General features: G+C 49.1%; 1 protein-coding gene across 1 annotated transcript in view; it reads right to left on the bottom strand.

The window, feature by feature from the left end:
* The window catches only part of RYBP (RING1 and YY1 binding protein), a 44,455-nt gene extending 29,988 nt beyond the window's left edge, over positions 1 to 14,467 (bottom strand). Inside the window, exons 1-2 of the mRNA XM_035546992.2 lie at positions 14,436 to 14,467; positions 13,342 to 13,467 (exon numbers count right to left, since the gene is read on the bottom strand). Coding sequence (XP_035402885.1) covers positions 13,342 to 13,467; positions 14,436 to 14,467 — 158 coding nt within the window. The remainder of the gene's footprint in view (positions 1 to 13,341; positions 13,468 to 14,435) is intronic.
* Positions 14,468 to 20,914: the final 6,447 nt, after the last annotated feature.

Here is a 20,914-nt window from a genome sequence, read left to right as displayed (position 1 = left end):
AATATATTTGCACGGTCTTGCTTAACAGCACACTAAGTTTTACCAAGATAAATGCTCAGCTTGAGATTGGGAGAACTCTTAGTACAGCACTAAATGAACATCAGTCCTGCCCGTCCACTCAGCACGACATAAGCCACACACCAGAGCAGCCCAAGAAAACAGCTATTTGTGCCACCCTGCCCCCGGGATATTCTTCAGGCTATGCATGATTCAAGATGTACTTGTAAAACTTTTGTGAAGAGATGAATAGGATCTCAAAAAACACAATAGCCCCAGCAGTTCAGAACTGGTAAGAAAGCTTTTTTTCTGCCTTGAGCCAGAAATTCTTCCAGGAGGAGCTCTGCTTTGAGCTACTGAAGATAAAGGAAGGAGAAGCAAGGAAAAGCAGCGTGCTGCTGATAGTTTACTCATCATACCTACCGCTCACCTGCCACCTAAATGAGGAAAGGCATGGATACAACTCAGGAGAAGGAATACGGTCTTTATACGTTAAGATCAAAACCCAAGAACTTTACTCAGTTAGCAGCAGAAAGAAGAAACTTTTGACAGACGAGACTCATCACAAGCTAGGACCATGCCTTATTTTGTGAATATAATGGAGCATGCACGTTGTTTTCTTCCACTTAGTAACAAGGAATCATCTGGGCTGGGTTCGATTGCTACCTATGACGTGTGTTTAAATTAAAAAAATTTTAATTTTAAGTTTTATCGGTCTCAGCACTGTCCTAACTTCAGAGACTACCAGGACAAGGAAAGCAACGAGAAATCTGAAGGAGTTCTCTGCTCAAATGGACACAGAACTCTTCCCCAGAGCCTCATTTCGGGCTTTACACAATACAATTCATTTCTCAATTCTTTTTTATCTGTTAAAAAACACTCTCTAGAAAAAAAAAATAGTCCTGGAAAAAACGCAGTTATTTTCTGTGATCTTGCTTAAGTTTAATGTCATCTTACTCCCATCCTTCTCGAAGTGTCAGTCTCAGACGCCTAACCCAGCTCCTGCAACTGACAGCCAAGCGCTGCCCTCACTTCTGCAGCCCCTGGACATGATTCAGAAAAATCTCGTGTGAACAACAAAAGGTCACGTTCTCTGCGTGCGTCAGCTACCTGCCGAACCACGATGAAGTTTCAAAAGCTAGCACGTTCAGAAATAAAGCCACCAACTGTTATTAAACTAATTTCAGAGCAGCACTCTGGATTCCCACACCCATGACTAAATAAGCATGCTCCTTACGCTATATACCTTCACGTAAAAAAAAAAAAAAAAAAGCCATTCCTGCTTGTGACAGGCTTTTAGAAACAAGCAAGCATAGTACACAGCTGTACAATCTCCTAACTTTGAATTCAGAGTGCCTGGTTTACAGTGCAAAAAAAGGCAAGAGGGGAAAAACTGAAGAGATGGAAACAAAACCCAGGTACTGCTAAGTGTTATCCCTACACATTAGAAAAAAATCTGAGAACTGGCAGAGAAACGTAACACGTACCTTATTATGGACTTCTTTCCATGACTGACATCTGGCACAAGCGTGAGTCTTCCAAGCACAGGTGGTGAGACTGTCCTCACACTTAAATCGTTATAAACGCAGACACTGAATATTAAGGTGCCATCTCCTATGCATTTAGAATAGGCAATGTGGGCATGATGCTCTACCGCTCTGTTCATTGTTGGCTTTTGTATCAGTTGGTTAATTTGTAATTGGGAAAAAAAAACATCATCCTCTTCACCCAGGTAAGGAGGCTGTTGTTTATTACGAAGTTTCGCTATCGCTTCTTTGAACGCCGGCTGAATAACAGCGAGTCCCAGCACAGCGCTGTGAATTCCCTGCACACTTCAACACAGGAGACACAAGCTAGGAACCCACGGGTCTGCACTTCTCAATGCAAACGCGCGGTCCCAGCTTGCAGAGGTGCTGTGAAGCTGCCATTCCACGTAAGTCATGTAACGAACCTCAGGGTTTCGCAGTTCGAGCCCTGGTGTCACAGCCTGTCCCCGCGGACAGCCCCCCAGCCTCAGGGGCACTAAGCGCACTCACCGGAGATGCCTGAGCTCATCTTGACCTCAGAAGTTAAGCAACTTGCAACTAACTTGCGTCACATCCGCTAACAAGTACTTGGAGTTAATGACTCTTAATTGCTCCCAGAGTACTATATTCCTACACCCACAGCTGAGCATGCTCCTCGCTCTGCTAGCCCACACGTGAAGTTATGCAACTCTAATGGTGCCGTGCCTCTGGTAGCCGTGCGGGAGGCAGCTGTGAGGTTTCACCGGAGCCGAGGAGCGAAGACATCACCGTTTACAGCGGCGAAGCAGTGGACAAAGCCTGCCCACCTCCTTCCAGGAACCACTTCGCAGCTGCATCCTCATTCACTTTCTTGCTGCGCTTGCTCTCGTTCGGAATGACCACCTCTATGCTGTTCAGAAAGCAGAAGGCTCGTTCTGAAGTCTGACTCCATGTGCAGTTTTTGAGAAAACATCGCGGGATTTTGTCGCGGTTTCCAAAAATTGACTTCGCCTCCTGCAAGCCATATGCGGTGGGAGTTCTAATTACATCTGCTCGACAGGCAGGTAAGCCAAAGCACGCCATCACCTACCTGTGATGTGACCGGGAGCTAAAGGGGAAAAGGAGAGGGACCCAGCCGCCCCGCCTCGCCCTCCCCGCTCAACCCGCCCGGCTCAGCCATGCCTCTGCCACCACTCCTGCCGAATTCGGTTTCGTTTTGTGTCACGTGGCAATCAAACAGCTCCGGACACCCAGGCACTACTCACATAAAACGCCCAGCCCTGCATCTCGCACAGGAATTACCCCAGACACTCCTGTGCTCGCGGAGGCGAGCGGTTCCCTGCAGGCACCTGCCACAGCTAGGGACAGCTCCTGCACCCTGGGGACAGCTCCTGCGCCTCAGGAAAGCCCGGGCTGGCTCCTGGCAAGCGTCCCTGCCGCAGCCTTTATGCTGCTGAGAGCCAGGAGCCATGGGGGAGCAGCCCACGCCGGTCAGCAGTGCCCTGCGAACACACCACAGCGCAACCCCGCAGCCTCTCCAAGCGCCCACCAAGTGCTTTGGCTCCATCCGACCACAATAACCTCTGGGATCCGCAGGCTTCACTTCCAGTGGTTTTCCTCTGAGTAAGACACGCCATCCTTGAATCCAAGCGAGCAGATATTCCCTGCAAAACCGGGGAGCTCTGCTACCAGCAAGCCGAGCGGAGATGAAGCACGAAAGACCGACTCCCTACCGTGAAGCCACACGAGGTACGTGTGAGGGAAGAAGCCCCTACCAGAGGGCATCTTCTCACAGCTGTGCTCAGCGCTAAAGGTGCTGGCACGCTCCTGCTCTGACGTTTTCTTTGCACTTCTGAGGGTGGGAGAAATCCCACGCAGCTACTTTTTTCCAAAGACGTTTTAGGGTTTATAAACCACTGGAAAAACTGCCAACAATTTGTGCCACAGGTTATAATAGAAATAAATAAATAACCGAGGAGAGCAGCTTTTAGGAGCCTGGCTCTATTCACCGAAGAAGTCCATTCCAGCTGCAGCCGCCTGAATTGCTGACAATTTTCCAATGATCATTTCTCACTGGACAAGATTACCAGAGTTACGCAGGCTACAACTCCTCGGTGACACGATAAAGCTTTACGGGCACTCAGCTGTTCCACATCAGGGATGTTTACAATTTTACACCGTAACTCCACGTGTAAGCAGCACACACGATATTTGATCGAATCGTAAAGTACCACTCTTACTGACAACGCAAGTCTCGCTGCAGAAGATGCATCTGAAGCAGATAAATTAGTCCTGCTTTATTTTCCTACCACAGTGAGGCAAAACACAAAACCCAGTAACTTTTTAAAATGTCCTTCTTGCTCCTTCTATACTTCACTTCTTAGACAAAAGCAGAACCCCAGTCCTACAGTTCCTTCAGAACAGGTTGTTTTTACACACAAGATGCACATAATTCCCCCCAAACAAGCCTCAATCTTTACGACAAAGTTTTATCTGCTGTAGGTTTCCCTATAGCTAATAACATGCTGAACTGGAAACATCTCATAAAGCGTATTTAATATTTTTGTTAAGCTGAACCACACACCCGTGCCTGCTGCAGATAACAACTGGCAACGGCTGTTTCCCCTCCCTTCTCCATACGGCACCTGTAATAACTCAGTAATAGCAGCAAACAGGCACCAGCAAGCTCCCTGGCTGGATTAGCATCACAGAGGAGAGCCTCTCCTGCCGATGCTAATGATGTGCTCTACCCTGCTATCCCCAGGAGACAAATGACTGCACTGGCTGATTGACTCCATCACGGGGCCATCGTCCATCAATGTATTGCCTCCTTTATTGAAATCTCATCTCGGGAAGAGAAAGTACTCGTACCACTTCGGGAAAACAGTGGAAGCGCTTTCAGAATAAGAGCTCCAAGGCACGCAATTAGAGCCAAATGTTTCAGCAGAAACACACGTTTCCAGCAACCCCAACATATATATGGATGCTTTGTTCAACCAGGACAAGAAAGATTTACGTCCTTATGCTAATCCAGGTCTTTCGGTGGTGGTGGGTTTTTTGTTTGTTTTTAAAAAGAGGAATGAAACACCTACTACAGGCATAATTTACTTGGTCAAGCTAAAACACAGACGGCGAATACAGCCATGCAGATTAAAGAAGGGAACCTTGAGGGTATTTAGCTACCTGATTTGCTAAGAGATGAGTTCCAGCTCCTTGGACACAGGCTCAAATGACACTAATGCAGTATTATCCCCAGTGACACCTGCAAACGGAAGTGAGCACGTACAGATCTTTCTCATTTATCTACTACATCGGTAATAACATGGAAAAAAAGAAAAGGAGGGATCTATTCAATTAGGAACTACCCCTGTGATTCCAGAAATGCTGCACATCCTTCAGCAGGAACAGGACACAGGCACTAAACCCCATCCAACAACGTTCTGATCGAGTTTCTAATACAGTCCTCCCACATCATAGGTCCACTTCTGCGATTTGACTATGTTAAATTGCACATGAATTACCCAGACATCGCTCCACCTGCGCAAAAATAATTTAGTTGAGGAAAAATTTCTGATTATAATCAGTCTCGCATTTGTCTGCCCAACAATATAAATCTGAAGTAGGCAGTTTTTATCTCAGGCAAGACATTTTGTCTCACTTAGCACCTCTGCACATTACAAGCAATCCATCATAACTCTGAAATCCCAACGAACAATCTGCTTCAGAAAACACATCTAAATATTTATTCCTCGCTTACCCCTAAAGGGACTCCAACAAGTCTGATAAGATCCTCACGCTAGAGTTTCTGGAACTCCTGGAGATACCCAAGCGTTAAGTTGGACTTCTGGAAGTTTGCACCTCCGTATCGCAACTGACAAAAAGCACACGCTGTGCTTAAACACGGAACAGCCCGGCTCTCAGCAAAGTGCTCAACAATGGAGGTTCAAAATGTACATCAGCCAAAGTTAAAATTCATTTAAAAGTCAGATGACTTCTGCTTCTGCGGTACCTAATTTCACATTTTACTGTTCTGACCCTCGCAGCACAGACTGTTACTCCGCAATCACAGGCCAGTGCCCCAAGCAAGACACCATACTTCTCCAAATCAGGCCTCCTGGTTTCAGGATCTGAACTTCAAATCCGTACAACCCCTTTTCCTCAGGTAAATCCAGTACTGCTTATTAATAGACGATTAACCGTGGGTTTACTTTTCACTTGCAGAAACACGGGCAGCACCTTCAATAATAAAACACTGTCAAACTCAAACAAGGTCCGATTTTATCCAGTTGGTTTCATTTCTTTTAAGGACTTAAGATCCACCTCTGAAGATACCGAGTTAGTGAGCAGTCAAACAAAACACTCTAGGCCAGCAAGAAATGAAGCTTTTCCTCCTTTTAGTTGAGCTGCTCAGAATTACAATCTTCCCAGTGGTTAACAGGCAGTGAATTTGTTGGCATGCCAATTAGCAGTCTTCTCCAAAGAACACGTTCCTAATTAATAGCTGGCTTATGGGAAGAACAGTGCTGAGGATTTGGTCATACCTCCAGACATAACAAAAAAGAGTGAATCTAGCTGTGGTTGATATACAGGAAAATCACTGTAGTTAGCAGATGTAACCTGCAAAAGGGACTTACATAAGCGAAACAGGCATTTTCACCTTATTTCTGTTATACCATCTAATCCTGGACACCTGCTTACGGTAGGGATGTATATTCAGGACATGAGTATTTGAGCAAAAATGCCCAAATTTCTCCTTTCGCCTTGGGAAGAAGGAGAGTGCAAAGAGATGCGAAGTGCTGCTGCAAGATGCAGCCGCATCTGTAGTTTGTGTGAGTCTTATTTCAGGTCAGAGCTGCGTGTTACGAAACTCCAGCACACCTTGCAAGTGACCTACATTGTGGAATTAAAACCCACTAACCTACAGAACCATCTGAAAGCCCACAAAATAGGTCAGTGGGTTTCCTGGTAGGAAGAATTACACAGCCAAAAAGACACACACGTAACAAAGAACACTGAGATTGCGTCCTTCACCTAACGAATACAGGAGCACGCTGCAAATCCTATTTTTTTTTACCCTGTTGCCACCGTTGCGTGCAGGCGGGACTTCCCACAAGCAACACGAACTGCTTTGATTCTCACTGAGGGACCCTGGAAGAAGCCTGCTCCTTCAGGTCTGGTGAGGCAGGGAGGAAAGGAGCAGCCCCACGCGCAGAAGCTACACCCGTGAAGCTGTGTAAGCAATTCACAGTCCTGAAGCGGAGGGGGCCTTGAAGTAGCCAGAGCACAAGCGACACCTGATTCATAACCAGCAGCAAACTGGCCTGGAGTTATGGCAGAGGTACCCGAGCACCAAGTCTGGATAGAGACAACCAAAATAATTCATCTGGCCCACTGCACGTTCCCCGACACCTTTCATCCCTCCGGGGTCTCGGGTCACAGGCGTTGTTTTCAGAGACCTAATAATTCAGCCAAAACAGAGCCCCACAGCACTTGGGGTTGTTGGGGAACGTTAATATGCAGCACACGACAGTAAGTCAGATCATGCGTGAGCCGAGCGTGTCCACAGAGAACTGCTCCTCGCATCCACCACTTCCCTCCTTGCAGCTACTCCTCAGGGCGATGCTGTACAAAAACGTTCCTATTCCCAGGTCATACGAGGTCCCAGCTATTTGACGAACCTGCGTCAGGGCACGAGACGCACACGCCGATCTTGCAGCTGGACCAGCCTTTCCGCAGCACGAAACGATCCGGTGGGTTTGAGAAAGGCACGCAGAGAAAGCCGCGCTGCATTCCTCGGCCCACGAGGACCTGCAGAGAGCGAGGCCCGCGTCCCACTGGGTGCGATGGCTGTTCTCGGCTCTAGGAGAAAGTTGCGTGCCCTCTCCTCCCACACGCGCATGCATACTTTGATTTAGATTCCTGTCTCCAAAAAAAGCAGCCTATGGAGGAAGGAGAAAATGAATAATATCCACGCTGCATACTATCGATGACAGATTAACACACTCAGCGCCACGGTTTATCAATTAGACCTTTAGACTCTCTCCACTGGAAACAGGGGACGGAGCTTTAAATCCTACCACCTGCGATCATTTAACCCAAACGTGTCACCTACATGAAAACTGTAATACACCTTATCCACACTGAGCATTTTACTATGCTATTAAACATATTTTTTTCTTTCCCTAGTACAAAAGGGCCACAGTAGGTGCAGTTAGTATGCCTTACCACGATCTTCAGGACCAAAACATGGTAGAAGAGTCACAGCAGCCAACACAGCCCTGCTATGCTCGTCACCTACAGCATTTCAGGTACCCAAAGCTGGAAGCTAGAGCTAGGAGCCATCCCAAGACACTCCACATCAATGCAGAGGATCCTCCCTGCTCAGAACGATTCCCCAGAGGTGCTGAGGCCCAAGAGAAAAAAACACATTTGTGGTAATGAGATCATCAATGCCAGACCCAAACACCAGCAAAGAGCAAATCAGGACACAACTCGTACTCCTTCCAGCAGCCAAAGCACAAGAGACTGATCCTATGCCAGCTTTTTGCCTGCACCAGTATGACAGATAACACCAGATCTGAAGCTGAATAGCTTCATCCGCTCAGATGAAGTCTTACAGACTAAGGCTATGCTGGTTAAAAAAGCATACCATGAATCTGTACCAGCAGACAGCTTATAATGGCTCATGGCTGATGCATTTCGGGTCTGACAATATAAGTCATGAAGTCAAACAGTGTATCGTCAAAGTACAGCCTCAGAATTCAGGTCTGGCTGGGAACAATCAGCGTTTTCTGCTTGTGAAGGGCTGATTGTATGTAAGATTCGCAGAAGGCTCCTATTCTTAGCTCCCGTGCCACAGTGGGTTTGCCAAACTTAGCGAAAGTACTCTTCCTCTACAAATTCAGAAAGTAAGAGCCAATTAGTTTTAGACAGTGCTGGTAAACAAGAATTGAGAAAACCGTGGTCTGAAGAGCTCCCTCCACGCGGTCGAACATTTAGCAAACGCATATTGTGAATCCCAGCACTCCAAGTGACCGAGGCACGATTACGTTGCTCTCATCCATTACCAACCAAGCAGTCCCCGAGCGGACTCAACCTCCAGACCCAGATGGCCCAGGGGGCAGTCGCACGGCTCCGGGCTGGGACAGACCTTGCTCAGCTCCCTTACAACCCAGCTGCCATTTAACTCCAACGGGAAAAGCAGAGACGACTTACACATAGTCCTAAACAGCCAGTAAGTAAAGCTAATATTCTAGAGAAGAGCACCAACTTCCCTTCCCCAACAGCTCTTTCTAGAAGTCCCCTACCCCATTTGTATAGATATAGCCCACTCAAAAGGACAGCCCTGATGCAGAAATAAAACCCCGCCTAACACAGGTGAAAGATACTTAACTTTAAAGAACTGAATGAAAACCACTTTGCTTCTAATCTACACCACCACGACACACCAGCACGTATTTTTAGAAGGGTCCTGCTAATAGACGGCAAATAAGCAGGGCACATATTAGCTCCACAGAGGCTGGGCTCGTAAGCCTGATTCCTCATTCCAGGAATAGCAGGACTATCTGGTGTCTATTCTGGTCAGCCCAGCCTGGGTGCAGAACAAGAGTACTTGCACCGGTGACACAGAGAGCAGCTGATGTCCTTCAAGGTGCTAGCTTAGATACTGCAGACGTGCAAAGGGATTTTCTGAAGAACTGAAGAGGAAGGAAGAGCAGCTTCTGAGGCACCTGCTCCACACAAAACAAAATTCATTTTAAAATTACGCTGCTTGGCCTCCCCTCCAAAGTATGGCAGAAGAGTGAAACACTACGGATGCATGCTCCTTGAGCACTCCACAATGAAATACATGTTCATCTCCCCATGCAACCTCCAAATCACGTACTTTGGGTATACAGATATTAGCAACAAATACAACAGAAATGCTTATTACTAAGTGTATGCCTTCCAGAAGACAGGTATGCTATGATTTATTATCTTAAAATTATATTAAAAAGTCCCCCTTTTTTCTTCTTAATTTGCACGTCAGGTATCTAATTGCTGCTCTCACACCTTTTGGTGAGTACTTTCAGTGTGTTTCTTCACTATAAAGGACACGAAGCTCAGATAACAAAGTGCTTATCCTCAAGTTAGACAAAACCTAACATCAGAGAAGCTCCGCCACCTCGCACTGCTTGCCTGTTAAACCGAATGGAAAACTGCAGAAAATAACTATCTGTGAGAAATCAGAGGGAAGGGGGAATAACCTGCTTCATGATGATGCTTTGAAGCACACAGAAACATTCTGCACAGCCATGCCTGGGAGGAGAGAGAAAGCTACAAGTGCATAGGAACACAACATATGTGAACCAGAAGAGAAAGAACAGGGAAGAGGAGCAAGAACACCATTAGGAAAAAAAAAGGAAACAGGGAGACGGTCTCACGTAGGAACCTACGACTCCCCTTAATAGGAAATGCAAGGCCAAATTCTGCCCCAACATTCTCAGGAAATCCAAAGTAAACTTTCTTTCCATGTCTGGAGTAGTAATGGGTATTGGAAGGGAACGTGTGTTTGTGGAGCAAAATTCCCAGCAGAAGTTTTAATTCAAGTCTTCCTCTGGGTAGGAACCGACGGGGCTCTAGCAGAGCAAACCACCAGGACAGCCAAGGGACACAAGTGGAAGCAGTGACTAGCACCACCTCCCTGAGCCATTACACCAATACAAAAACCTCCAGGAAAGAAAATTATTGCAAACCCCAGCAAGCACTTTACCATTATTCATTCCCAAGCTAGCCAATTAAATTGTCATCTCGCTGAACTGGATGTTGTGCTGAACACAGCTTGCATCTTTGCTGCTAGCCTCTGAGAGGAAAACTTAAGGAAAACTCAAGGTGCTCCATACTCGATATACTTACCTAAGTACAGAGAAATGAAGTTTAACCATAAAAAAGCAGGAATAGAGTTGGGGAAAGCGTGCTGGCAACATGTAACAAATTCAGTACTTGAGTACTACAGGTTTAATATAAGCTTTGCCTGAAAACTCTCAATTCTCTTGAGATGGATTTGACTTTTTTTTTTTTTTTTTTTTTTTTTTAAGTCTACCTGAAATATTTACAAACAATCCCTTGAAAAAGCATTCAGGTGCAGCTTAACTGTCTAGCATCCACAGCGATTTTTATTCGGTACATCTCTAAGAGTTACTGTACGTAGCTAAAGCTCTTTTTTTAAGAGCCTAAGGAAAGGGGATAGTTGGATCTGAGAAAGCAAAAATTCTACAGGCTGCCAGCCACCCCTCCCACACACACCACACAAAGATTGTATCAAGTCTGAAAAAAACACACGCGCAGTAGAATTAGCTAACATCCTAACTAGTTCTCAAATAGGAGAATATTTGTCCGCCAAAGTAAATTCTACAGCAAATAACTGACTTCACGGGGGGGGGGGATGTAGATCATACTAAATCTTATTAAAATACTGAGCATACTGTTATTTCCCACTACAATTTGATGAAAACCAGTTGCCCCATCACATCTACAATGTTCTTCTTTCACTACTCTGTTGAGTTGGTTTTTTTTTTTTTTTTTTTTAAAGAGAGTTTGGTAAGTTTCTGTTAAGTGTTACCAAAGCCAGCCTTAATGAAGCACGGTGGTTTTAAATGGGGATAGGTGTCATCAACTCATCAAATTACAACTTAAAGGTCAAGCTCATCTCATATTTGAAGTAATAAATTATCAATCATAACTCACTAGGTTTTCTTCCACCAGTGACTTATTAAAAAATTCTGATGAATTTCCCAGCCATTGACTTGTACCTCACGTACTGTAACACTCAGAGCAATACCACAACAAAGAGCTCTGACCTCCCAGGTCTTCTCAATGCACAAAGTTCACTCAACATCCAGCCACTCCTGCTTTCGGTTAGATTTATTCACAAATCATATAAATATGCAAGAAGACATGATGGTCCGTTGAATATTTAGAATACTTTCTCTCAAACTCCACAAACAAAAGCAATTTAAAAAGCAGCAAAAATGAATAGAAAGCTGATGAATTAAATGAATTAAAATTAGAAGCCATTCAGAAGAGTCTATTAAAAGCTAAGCAGAAGTATGACGTTCTAGACATGAGGATCACATCTGGCAAGTAAGGCTACAGTTCTTAACCTGAAATCAATTGCTATCCCTTTTAAGGGCCCTTTAAAAGAAATACATCTTACTATCTCAACAAACCTTTTGAAACTTCTCATTACAAAATAAAAAAAAAGGGAGGAAAAAAAGCCTTCTGCTCTCAAAATGAATGTCAGTATGGTGGCCAAATGAAAATGATCTGGTATGATAGCAGATACAATCCATGTGGACTCCTACATCTCATTAAGACTCTCCTCCTACAAACACTCGTGCACATGCTCGACATTATGCTGTGAGAACTTTCAGCGACTGCAAGGCTGCACTGTGCTGTAGCAGCACAGTAAAATACCAGACAACTGCAGGATCAACGTGTTTTACCTGAATCAATGGGGAAGCCAAGACAACAGAAACCCACAGAAATCAAGCACGCTTTGAAGGTTTAGTTGCATGGCAAAACAAGATTGAACAAAGCCGGTGAAGAATCAGATCTACGCGTGTACAGAACGCTACTGTCCCGAAAGACAGACCTTATTCAATGATGTAAAACAATTTTAAATAGCATAGTTAAGTTCAACACCTTGGCATATTCTGTAAAACGTGTAGGGATATTTGTAATCAACATGCATCATGAAACACACAGCGAAGTGCTGCAACTCTATTGCTGTAACTCAGAGAGCTTCCATGGCCCAAAAGCATGCTCCCCATTAAAAATGCAGGCACTTCACATTGTTTAAAGCACAGTGCAAACAATAGCTAACCAAAAACACTGTAACCTCCTTTGTCAATCAAGTCAAGACACCCAAGTCACGAGAACAGCCTGCCCAAGAGAGCATCTCAACGCACATCTCAACACACTTTCAAAGAAGAAAACTGACACCTTTCACAACGCAGGTCTTACAGACCGCTTCCTTGACAGAGAAGAGTAACGTGAACTCATATTCAGGCCATACATCATTTACAAAAAGCATATCAGAAGACAACATCATAGAACAAATCAGAAGAAAGAGAAAAAAAGCAGACAACGACATGCCTATTTCAGCACCAACTGGTATTTCCAGAACCAACTTTCTGAACCAATTAAACTGCAAAAGTGCAATTTTGGGTTTTTAGGAATTAAATTAGCCACTGTACTTCAGCTGCACAACCTTGCAAAGACTTCCAGTTACTCAGCGTAAGGCAATCAGAGAGAACTGACAGCTAAAGCTTTCAGCAATCCGCACCATTCCCACGAAAGCCGATTCCTTTGAGATGACAACAGACAGAGAGATCAACATCTCAGGAAGGGAGTTGTTGTTCTTGTGGCATCCTTGGTTTCAGCTGTTTCCCTTCTCACTCCCTAATCCTCAGTTATTTTTTACTCCTGGGGAAAACACAGGTAGATCTCTCCCCAAAACACAGAAAAGCATCGGCCCCAAAACACAGCCCGAACATTTTGGGCTGCCTGCAGAGCTTTAAGAAGTCTTTCTCACAATAGCAACAGAACGGAACAACAAAAAGATTCAGGTCGCTGCCACAGTCATGAAACACATTTTCCAGGTCTAATTAAGTGCTTGAAAGAGAATTTTTAAAAACCACAATATTTTAAACGGGGACAGTCGGGACTACATCTCGGGGAAGGGGGGGGGGGGGGGGGGGGGGGGGCACGAACAATGGGGATCTGGAAAACGGTGGAAATCAACAAGTCAGCATAACCAAAGGCACGGCTGAGAGCCGCGTTTAAAGGTGGGCATTACCTTGTGGAGGTGCCTTTCCTGACATCGCAGATGCTGCATTTGAAGGCTTCGGCGCTGTTCCGAAAGGTGCACACGCTACAATCCCAAAAGCCTTCGTCGGCTGCAGGTTTGGCTTGCCTTTTTGGCCTTGAGGAGGGAGAGGGAGAGGGAAAGTGTGTGTGTGTGTGTGTATGCGTGTGTTTGGGGAGGAGGAGAAAAGGAGGAGGAGAGAGAGAGAGAGAGAGGGGAGGAGGAGAGAAGGAAAACACACACATTAGAAACCATATTACACAGCCCTCCAGCCCGGCGCCTTCTCCCGCCCGCCCCGCTCCCCCCGCACACCGGGGGTCGCCGGAGCCCCGCGGGGGCCCGCAGAGGTGCGGGACGGCGCCGTGCCCCGGCCCTCCCCGAGGGCTGGGCCGGGCCCTACCGAGCCGAGCCGAGCCGAGCCGGGCCGGGCCCCCCCCGTGCCCCCCGGCCCCGGGGGCGCCGCCGGTGGGGCGGGGGCAGCGCCGGTGGGGCGGGGGCCGCCTCCCCCTCGCCCTCCTTTTTCGGAGGGGCGGGCGGCGAAGAGTTTGAAGGCCGGGAGGCGTGTTCGGCACCCGCCCGCCGCCTCCACCTTGTTAAATCTCCCTTTGTCTGGGAGAAGTGAGTGTGCGGGGCGGGAGTGCGTGTGCGAGCGGAGCCGCCATGGCTGCTCTCACACCACAGCAGCCCTGGCACCGGCGGCGGGGAGGCACAAACACTTCTCCTCCTCCTCCCGCTGCTGCCCTTCCACGCTCCCCTCCATCTTAGGAGCCTCCCTCCGAGCCCGCAGCCACCCCGCGGGGCCGGGGCGGCGCGGAGTTGGCCCACCTGGCGGGGCGGCGCGGCGGCCCCCCGCCTCTCCTCCCGCCCGCCCTCCCTCCATCTTAGGCGCCCCCTCGTCGCCGCCCGCCCGCGGCGGAGCGCACGCACACCGCTGCCAGCCAGGGGCCTACCCGCCGCCGGCCCCCGCCCGGCAGCGCCGAGCCGCCGGCCCGCCGCCCCCTCCCCGCGCTCACCTCCATCTTAGGGGCCCCTACCCCGACTCTCTCCCTCCCCCCCCAGCCCCGGCCGCCCCCCGCCGCTCTCACCTGGTCGGGCTCTTCTTGTCGCCCATGACCATGGATCGGGGCCGCCCCTGCCCTGCGCACAAAGAAAGCCGCGAGGGGGAGGGCGGGCGGGTGGAGGGGAGGGCGACGGGGCTGCCTGCGGCCAGCGGGCTCCGGCTGCTCCTCACCCCCGCGCCGCCGCTCCTGCCGCTGCCAGGCTCCGCTCCAGACTAGCAGAGCAGCCCGGCGCCCTCCCTCCCTCTCCTTCTCTCTCCCTCCTCCTCCTCCTCCTCCTCCTCCTCCTCCCCGCGCCGCTCCGGCGGGCGGAGCTCGCCGCCGCGCCGCGGCCAATGGGGGCGGCCCCGCCGCCAGCCCCGGCGGGGAGCGGAGCGGAGAGGGGGGCGCCCCCCTCGCCGCGGGGTCCCACCCCCGGGCCGGGGCGAGGGCGGCGGGGAGCCCCGGGGGGCTGCGGAGCTGGGGCTGTGCCCCTCGGGTTTGGGGGGGGGCTGCACACAACCACCTCCCCCGCGTCGGGACCCCACCGGCGAGGAGGGTTCTTTGAGCCGGAGGCGACCCCTTCCCTTCCCTTCCCTTGTTCCCCCCAGGACCGCTCCCCGCCTGCCCGTCCCCCGAGGGGCTCGGGGCTGAGGGCGGAGGCGCCCCCGCCCCGGGGCCCGCAACAGGAGGAGGCCGCCCCTGCCACGCCGCCCCGCTGAGGGACGGGGAAGGCCCCGGGGGCCGGGCGGCCCGGGGAGGTGTAGGGCAGCTCCCCTCGGCACTGAAGGGGGCAGAGGGGCCGGGGGGAAGAAGGCAGGCCGGAGCCTGCCTCCTCCTGCCGTGCGGGAAAGGGGAGCGGGACGTGGCCCGCAGGGTGCCCACAGGCAGCGCTGAGGGGCAGGGGGGCACCGCTCGCCTCAGGGCTTCGCATTCCTGGGGTACATGCCTCCTTTGCGTCCACCAGCACCTCAACAACTGCCTTCACCAATTCCCTTCTCTCTTTGGGTCAAGTCACCAACCCAAGCAGAGGCTGCTCTGAATTTAAGGCATTTTGACAGCATTTCCCTAGTCTTTCAACAACATCCTCATCGATCCATTGCAGATCCATAAGCACGCTTCACCAGAAAGCACAAGCCGCGGGTCTGCGAAACTCCTGAGGCGGCAAAGAGTGGCTCTTCCCCAGAAGCTCGGCCCCAGGCCTGCGCTATGCCTGCCCCGTGGGCCTGGAGAAACGCTCCTGGGGTGGCAGGTCGAGGATGAGCCCATGTCACCCTCGCTGCACAACCCCTCAGTGTCCCCTGCAGCAGCTGTGTGAGAGGAGATGGGGCCGAAGGGCCAGGAGTGAACGGCTGGAAAAGGACTGGGGCAGCTCCTGGTTTGTGGAAGTTCCAAATATTCACGTTGTTACAATCCAAGCAAGAGCAGACATGGCGCAGAGCATGTTTTTTCCCCCTTCCCTCAACTTACAAAGAGCAAAGAATAAAGACAAAACTTGGTTTAACTCTTTGTAGCTGCACACGTGCAAGCCACAGAGGACAGGCATTTTTTTTCCACTGTATTTTCCCACTTTTTCAGTGGCAACAAAGCCCAGTTAGCTCCTGCCAGCGAGGAGCAGACTTCACCCCAGACAAGAAATACAGCACAGTCAGGAAGGAGCCTGCAGCCTGCGAAAGGAGGATGAGAGCAGGAGCGGGGCTGCAGGGAGTGGATGGAGACAGTCTGAACAAAGTTAACCCCTGGCAGAGTACAAGGAAAAAATGAAAAAACAAAATGCTACTTAAAAAGCAAACCAATGTAAGGGACTTAAGACAGGATATGCTCTTACCATGACAGGACAAAAGCATAACCATGTCCTGTGCTTTAAAGCGTTAGCAATCTGGAGTTGTTCACAGGCAGAGGTTTTATCCCCCTCCAGCAGTGCCCACTGAGCAGCCACGTGGTGCTGACTGTCACCTCTCCATATTTAAGGGCTGCATGTAATCCTCTCACCGTGCCCAGTTCCCCACATCCACACGCAGGTACCTTAACCCTTGCTGGCACCTCCACTCACTTCTTGAACCATGGCTTGTGCAGACAAAGACTTCAAATGACTTTTTTGTACTCTGTGCAAGTTTCCAAACAATATGGCGAGAAGCAGACATACTCCAAGGGCAGAGTTAAGGTTGTGTAGTTATCACATGTAGGAAGTGTCATTTTCCCATTGCATCTGCTGTTTTCCAAACATTTTTGCTCTTTTAGATTGTAGCAGCAATGTTTGCTTCAGGAATCTGTGTGGGAACAGTCACTCAGCAGCATTCACAGGGGTATGCTGAGCACAAAGTCCCGTTGTGCAATTGCTACCAGAACTTCACTGCAGTGATGTTTACGGGCACAACAATAATGTGTTTGGGGACAACATCAGCGAAGAACCTGAGAAGAAGCACACAAAGGCAGAAAGTCCTGAAACTTCAACTCAGAAGCAGGTCTGAGCACTGCCTGATTCCCATTTTCTGCTACAGCAAGAAGAGGCTGCAGCTATTCACCTGAGCTCTCCATTACCGCGTTAAACAGAGCAATGGCCATGGCAAGCACAGAGCAAGTTATTGTGGAAACACAAAGGAGCTACGGGACATTTTTAGAAAGCAGTTTATCTCCTCAAAAAGTTTCAGGGTTGCTGTATTCACAGCAAAAGTTGTTTTCTTTCCAAAAACCTACTACATCCTTTATTATCAATTCCCCTGGAAACCTTCCTTCCTCAGCAAGTAAGTTTTCAAAGTCACATGGTAAAAGCTTGGCAACCTCTGGACAGTGTGACTTCACTTAATCACGTACATCCAACAGGAGGTAATCATTCCCGGTTTATTAAACACTCCTCAAGTAGCAATTAGGTCTCTCTACCTTCACAGGCCGGATGGCAAAGCTGGGATGGTTCCTGGAGCAGCACTGTGACTGCGGACGGGTCCAGCTGAAGCTCCAGAGCTGCTGCATCCCATGGGAAGCGCTTCACTCTTAACCCCTCCAGACACCAAGAGAAGAGCCATTTGCGGAAATTAAAGCAAACTAAATTGTAGCTGTGCTGGTAGGGTGTTTATTTCACACCACATTGCTTGCACCGTGGATTATCCTGCCTGCCTCAGAAGTCGCCGCGATGACGTGGGCAGCGTACCCTGCTGAGCATCTGGCGATTTTTAATGGGGTTCAGGCTCTCGCAGGCTCGCAAGGCAGCCTTGGGCAAGTCATTTAGCACTTCTTCTCATTAACTCCAACACTCTTGATTTGAAAAGTGAATGCAGTAAATTTCTAAGCTCACACATAAATCCATGGCACCAGTTGTAAAACCGAACTCATTCCAGCCAAATATTTTGGACTCCGTGTTGGTGGTGAGTCTAGCTGAAGAAATTCCTGCCCGTGGATGCAGAAGATGCCACTTTCTCAGCAGTACCGTGTTCAACCGCCTGCTTCAGAGCTCTCCCAACTGCAAGAGGATCCTGTTAATCCACATCTTTCCACCTCTCCCCTTCCCCCATCACATGCATTTTAAAAACAAAGGTCTTGCACAGAGCCGCTGGCTGCAGACGCTTCCCAGGCAGGACCCGAGATGCAGCAGCCCCTCGCAGAGCCACCTCCCTCGCTCCGGCAGCACCGCAGCTGCTCCTGCTTCTGAACTCCAGCTCGAGAGCAGGCACTGGTCCAAAGCTCCAGTCTGCACCTCTGCAGCTGGCCAGAGATGCTCGGGGCACGCTGGCAGCTCTCCCGCCCCGAGCTGAGCATCCCGTGAACAACCCCTGCAGAGGGGAAAGAGCTCCGAAACCTGGGGTGCCGAGAGCACAAGGATATTTCCATGCACCTGGACCACTCGTATACATGGGTTTAAAAACAAAGCAGGACGCTACACACCCAGCCAAAGTCAGTATTTGTGCATAGGGTTCAATGCCAAATATAAATATTAACTCGAGCTTCTCGGCCCCATTAGTCACTGTGGTAAAGATGCATTTTTGTGATTTTGCATCAGATCTGCGTAACTTCTCGGAAGTGACTGCTGTCCTCAACAGCCTGAGTTCTAACCACTTGTAAATGAGTTTTCTGTTGGTTTAATAGGGAATTTCTTACACAGGAATTGGAATCGGGCTCGGGACACAGGGGTCCCTGTGAGTTTAGCCAGAGCTAAAAGGCTCAGAAGTGATGCTCTGGGGCAGGAAAGTTGTGTCTCACCGCGTGATTAGCACCTTTTAGTAGAAGTGGGTGAAAAGGGAAATTAGCAGTTGAGGGTGAAAAGGTGAGCCAGCTACAGCAGGCAGCATTCGCTTCATTGTGCCCAACACATCCCGCTGAATGGGATTAAATGTCTGGCCTCCCCAGGTTTCCAAGCTGGGGAGAAGACATCAAGGGGTGGAATGAAAAGAGGCTGTGTGAAAGCCGGTGGCCTCCACGCAAACTAGAGTAATGTTTGCCATACAGTAAGAGCATCCTTGGCAAGGGAAGCAGGAGCCTGCGCTCAGAAGCCTGGAAGTCTTCACCACAAAACAAAACACCAAACCGGAGAGCACGCGTTAGCCAGAGGCGCTGGTGGCCAACTAACCGCACCCTCCTCTGCTTTCAAAGCACAGCATTAGCTGCCACTGGCTCGCAGGTGCTGATGCCAGCAAGAAGTCAGGAGGAAACTACTCTTGGAAATCTCACTTAGCACTTGACAGGACCTTTAAAAATGTGGCCCGGGCTGAGTTTGTAGGCTTTTGGGGAAAGGGTTGTGCTAGGAGTTGTGTAAACAGAGAACTTGCTGATGGATGGCCCCGGGGCACCGCCGAGCTTGATGCATGCTCCTGCAAAACACACGGAGTTAACAAGTGAGTTGAATTAATACAGAGACACTGAGAGACTTTACTGATAATTGTGGGAGAGAAGCAAATGATAAGAGAGAGTTCCCACACAGCATGCCATTTTCCAGACTTCAGTAAAGACTCCGCTACACTGTCAGATGGGATATTTTTAGCTGAGCTGGAAGCACAGGCATGGCACAGTAGGCAAGGCATGAGGCAAGGAGAACCACTGGGCTGCAGGAAAATCCTCAGCAGAGCTCCTCAAAAACCTGCCTTGGGATGAACATCAACATGCCTTGGGTGTTTTCATCAGTGACCCTATCAGGAAAACGAGGGGTTGTGCTAATAGCCTGAAGACGAGATGTGGATGTCACAGCTGAAGAAAAGAATAACTTCTAGAGAAAGTGAAATGGAAATGGGGTGAAATACAGTGTTATCTGACTTACTCAGTGGGGTGCTCACGAGAAAACTTTCTGACTTTGCTAGGAGCCCATTGCTTTGGCGCACAGGAGGATAAAGAGCTGTCTCAGTAGTTTGTGTGCCACTGGTGTGACTTAGCCCCTGGAAAGGCACATGTCAAGCTGCAGGTATCAGAACTCCCAACAAACAGAGACAAGGAAGCATTTAATGGCACTGTGCAGTGCGCAGGCAAGATCTTATTGGAGTTGCCATTCTCCAGGCAATTCTTGACCAAAATTTGCATGCGGGCTGGAACAAGCACAGCGGAGGGGTTCGAGGATGGTCAGAGTAGTGGGAAGCCTGTTTTATAAAATAAGTCTCTATGAGTTCAACGTGCTCAGCCTGGAGAAACAAAGGTTGAGAGGGGATATGGCTACTCTCTAAAAATACTCTGAGGAAGCAGGCAGCACAATGGGGTAATAGAAGAGCTAACAGATGAGAATGAAGAGCGCAACTGAGCTATGCTGGCCATGTAGGCTGGAAATCAGACATCTGTTTCTAACCTTCGGAGGAGCAAGGAACAGAAACAGCCTTGCCATGGGAGGAGCAAAGGCAGGCGATGTCAATATGGACCTTGATCGCTTGCAGGAGGAATCACACGGCAGAGCAGCTGCCCCAGTCCCTCCTGCCCCTGGATCCCCGTGGGATCGGGTCTGCATCTCCTCCTCACCCACTGCTCTCACAAGAGGAGGGGACAGATACAGGAGGAAGAGAGCTCTTCATCCAGCTTTTGCCTCTAGAAACAGATTTCTCAAACACCCAGGGATTTCCAAATTGATTCTAAATTTGGAACGTGTCTTTTTGCCATCCCAGAAAACCTAAAACTTCCTCTGTTCGGCAAAATAAGGGTCTTTTTAAAGTTCTCTTTTAATATGATCTATTTATAGATGGTCTTTCATGGGTTCTCTGGAAAATAGTTTTAGAACTGAATTAGCAAGTGATCAAATGCCGACTATCAGGAACTTCAAACAGCAAGCCAAAAACTTTCTATCAGAAACAGCCTGCCGAAGAACAACTTAGTAGAAAAAGGATCTGAAAGATGAGGAGCAATATGCAAGCGAGAGCCAGTGCCAAGAATCCCAGGGGCTGCAAACCCTTAAAATGCCAGACAGGCAGGAGCAGCAAACAGCCTGAAAAGGTAGGGAGGCATAACAAGCTGTGTGCGCAACAGTGTTAAATACAGAACTCAGCTGAGGGAAAGGAAAGCCAACAAAAAGCAGAGGCACCACTTAAGCATCCTGCATGCTGTATTGTACAGATAGCGAGGGC

The sequence above is a fragment of the Cygnus atratus genome, chromosome 10 (genome assembly GCF_013377495.2).
Source record: "Cygnus atratus isolate AKBS03 ecotype Queensland, Australia chromosome 10, CAtr_DNAZoo_HiC_assembly, whole genome shotgun sequence".
Taxonomy (NCBI): domain Eukaryota; kingdom Metazoa; phylum Chordata; class Aves; order Anseriformes; family Anatidae; genus Cygnus; species Cygnus atratus.
The sequence above is the reverse complement of the archived record's forward strand: the minus strand, read 5'-3'. Positions and strand labels throughout refer to the sequence as shown.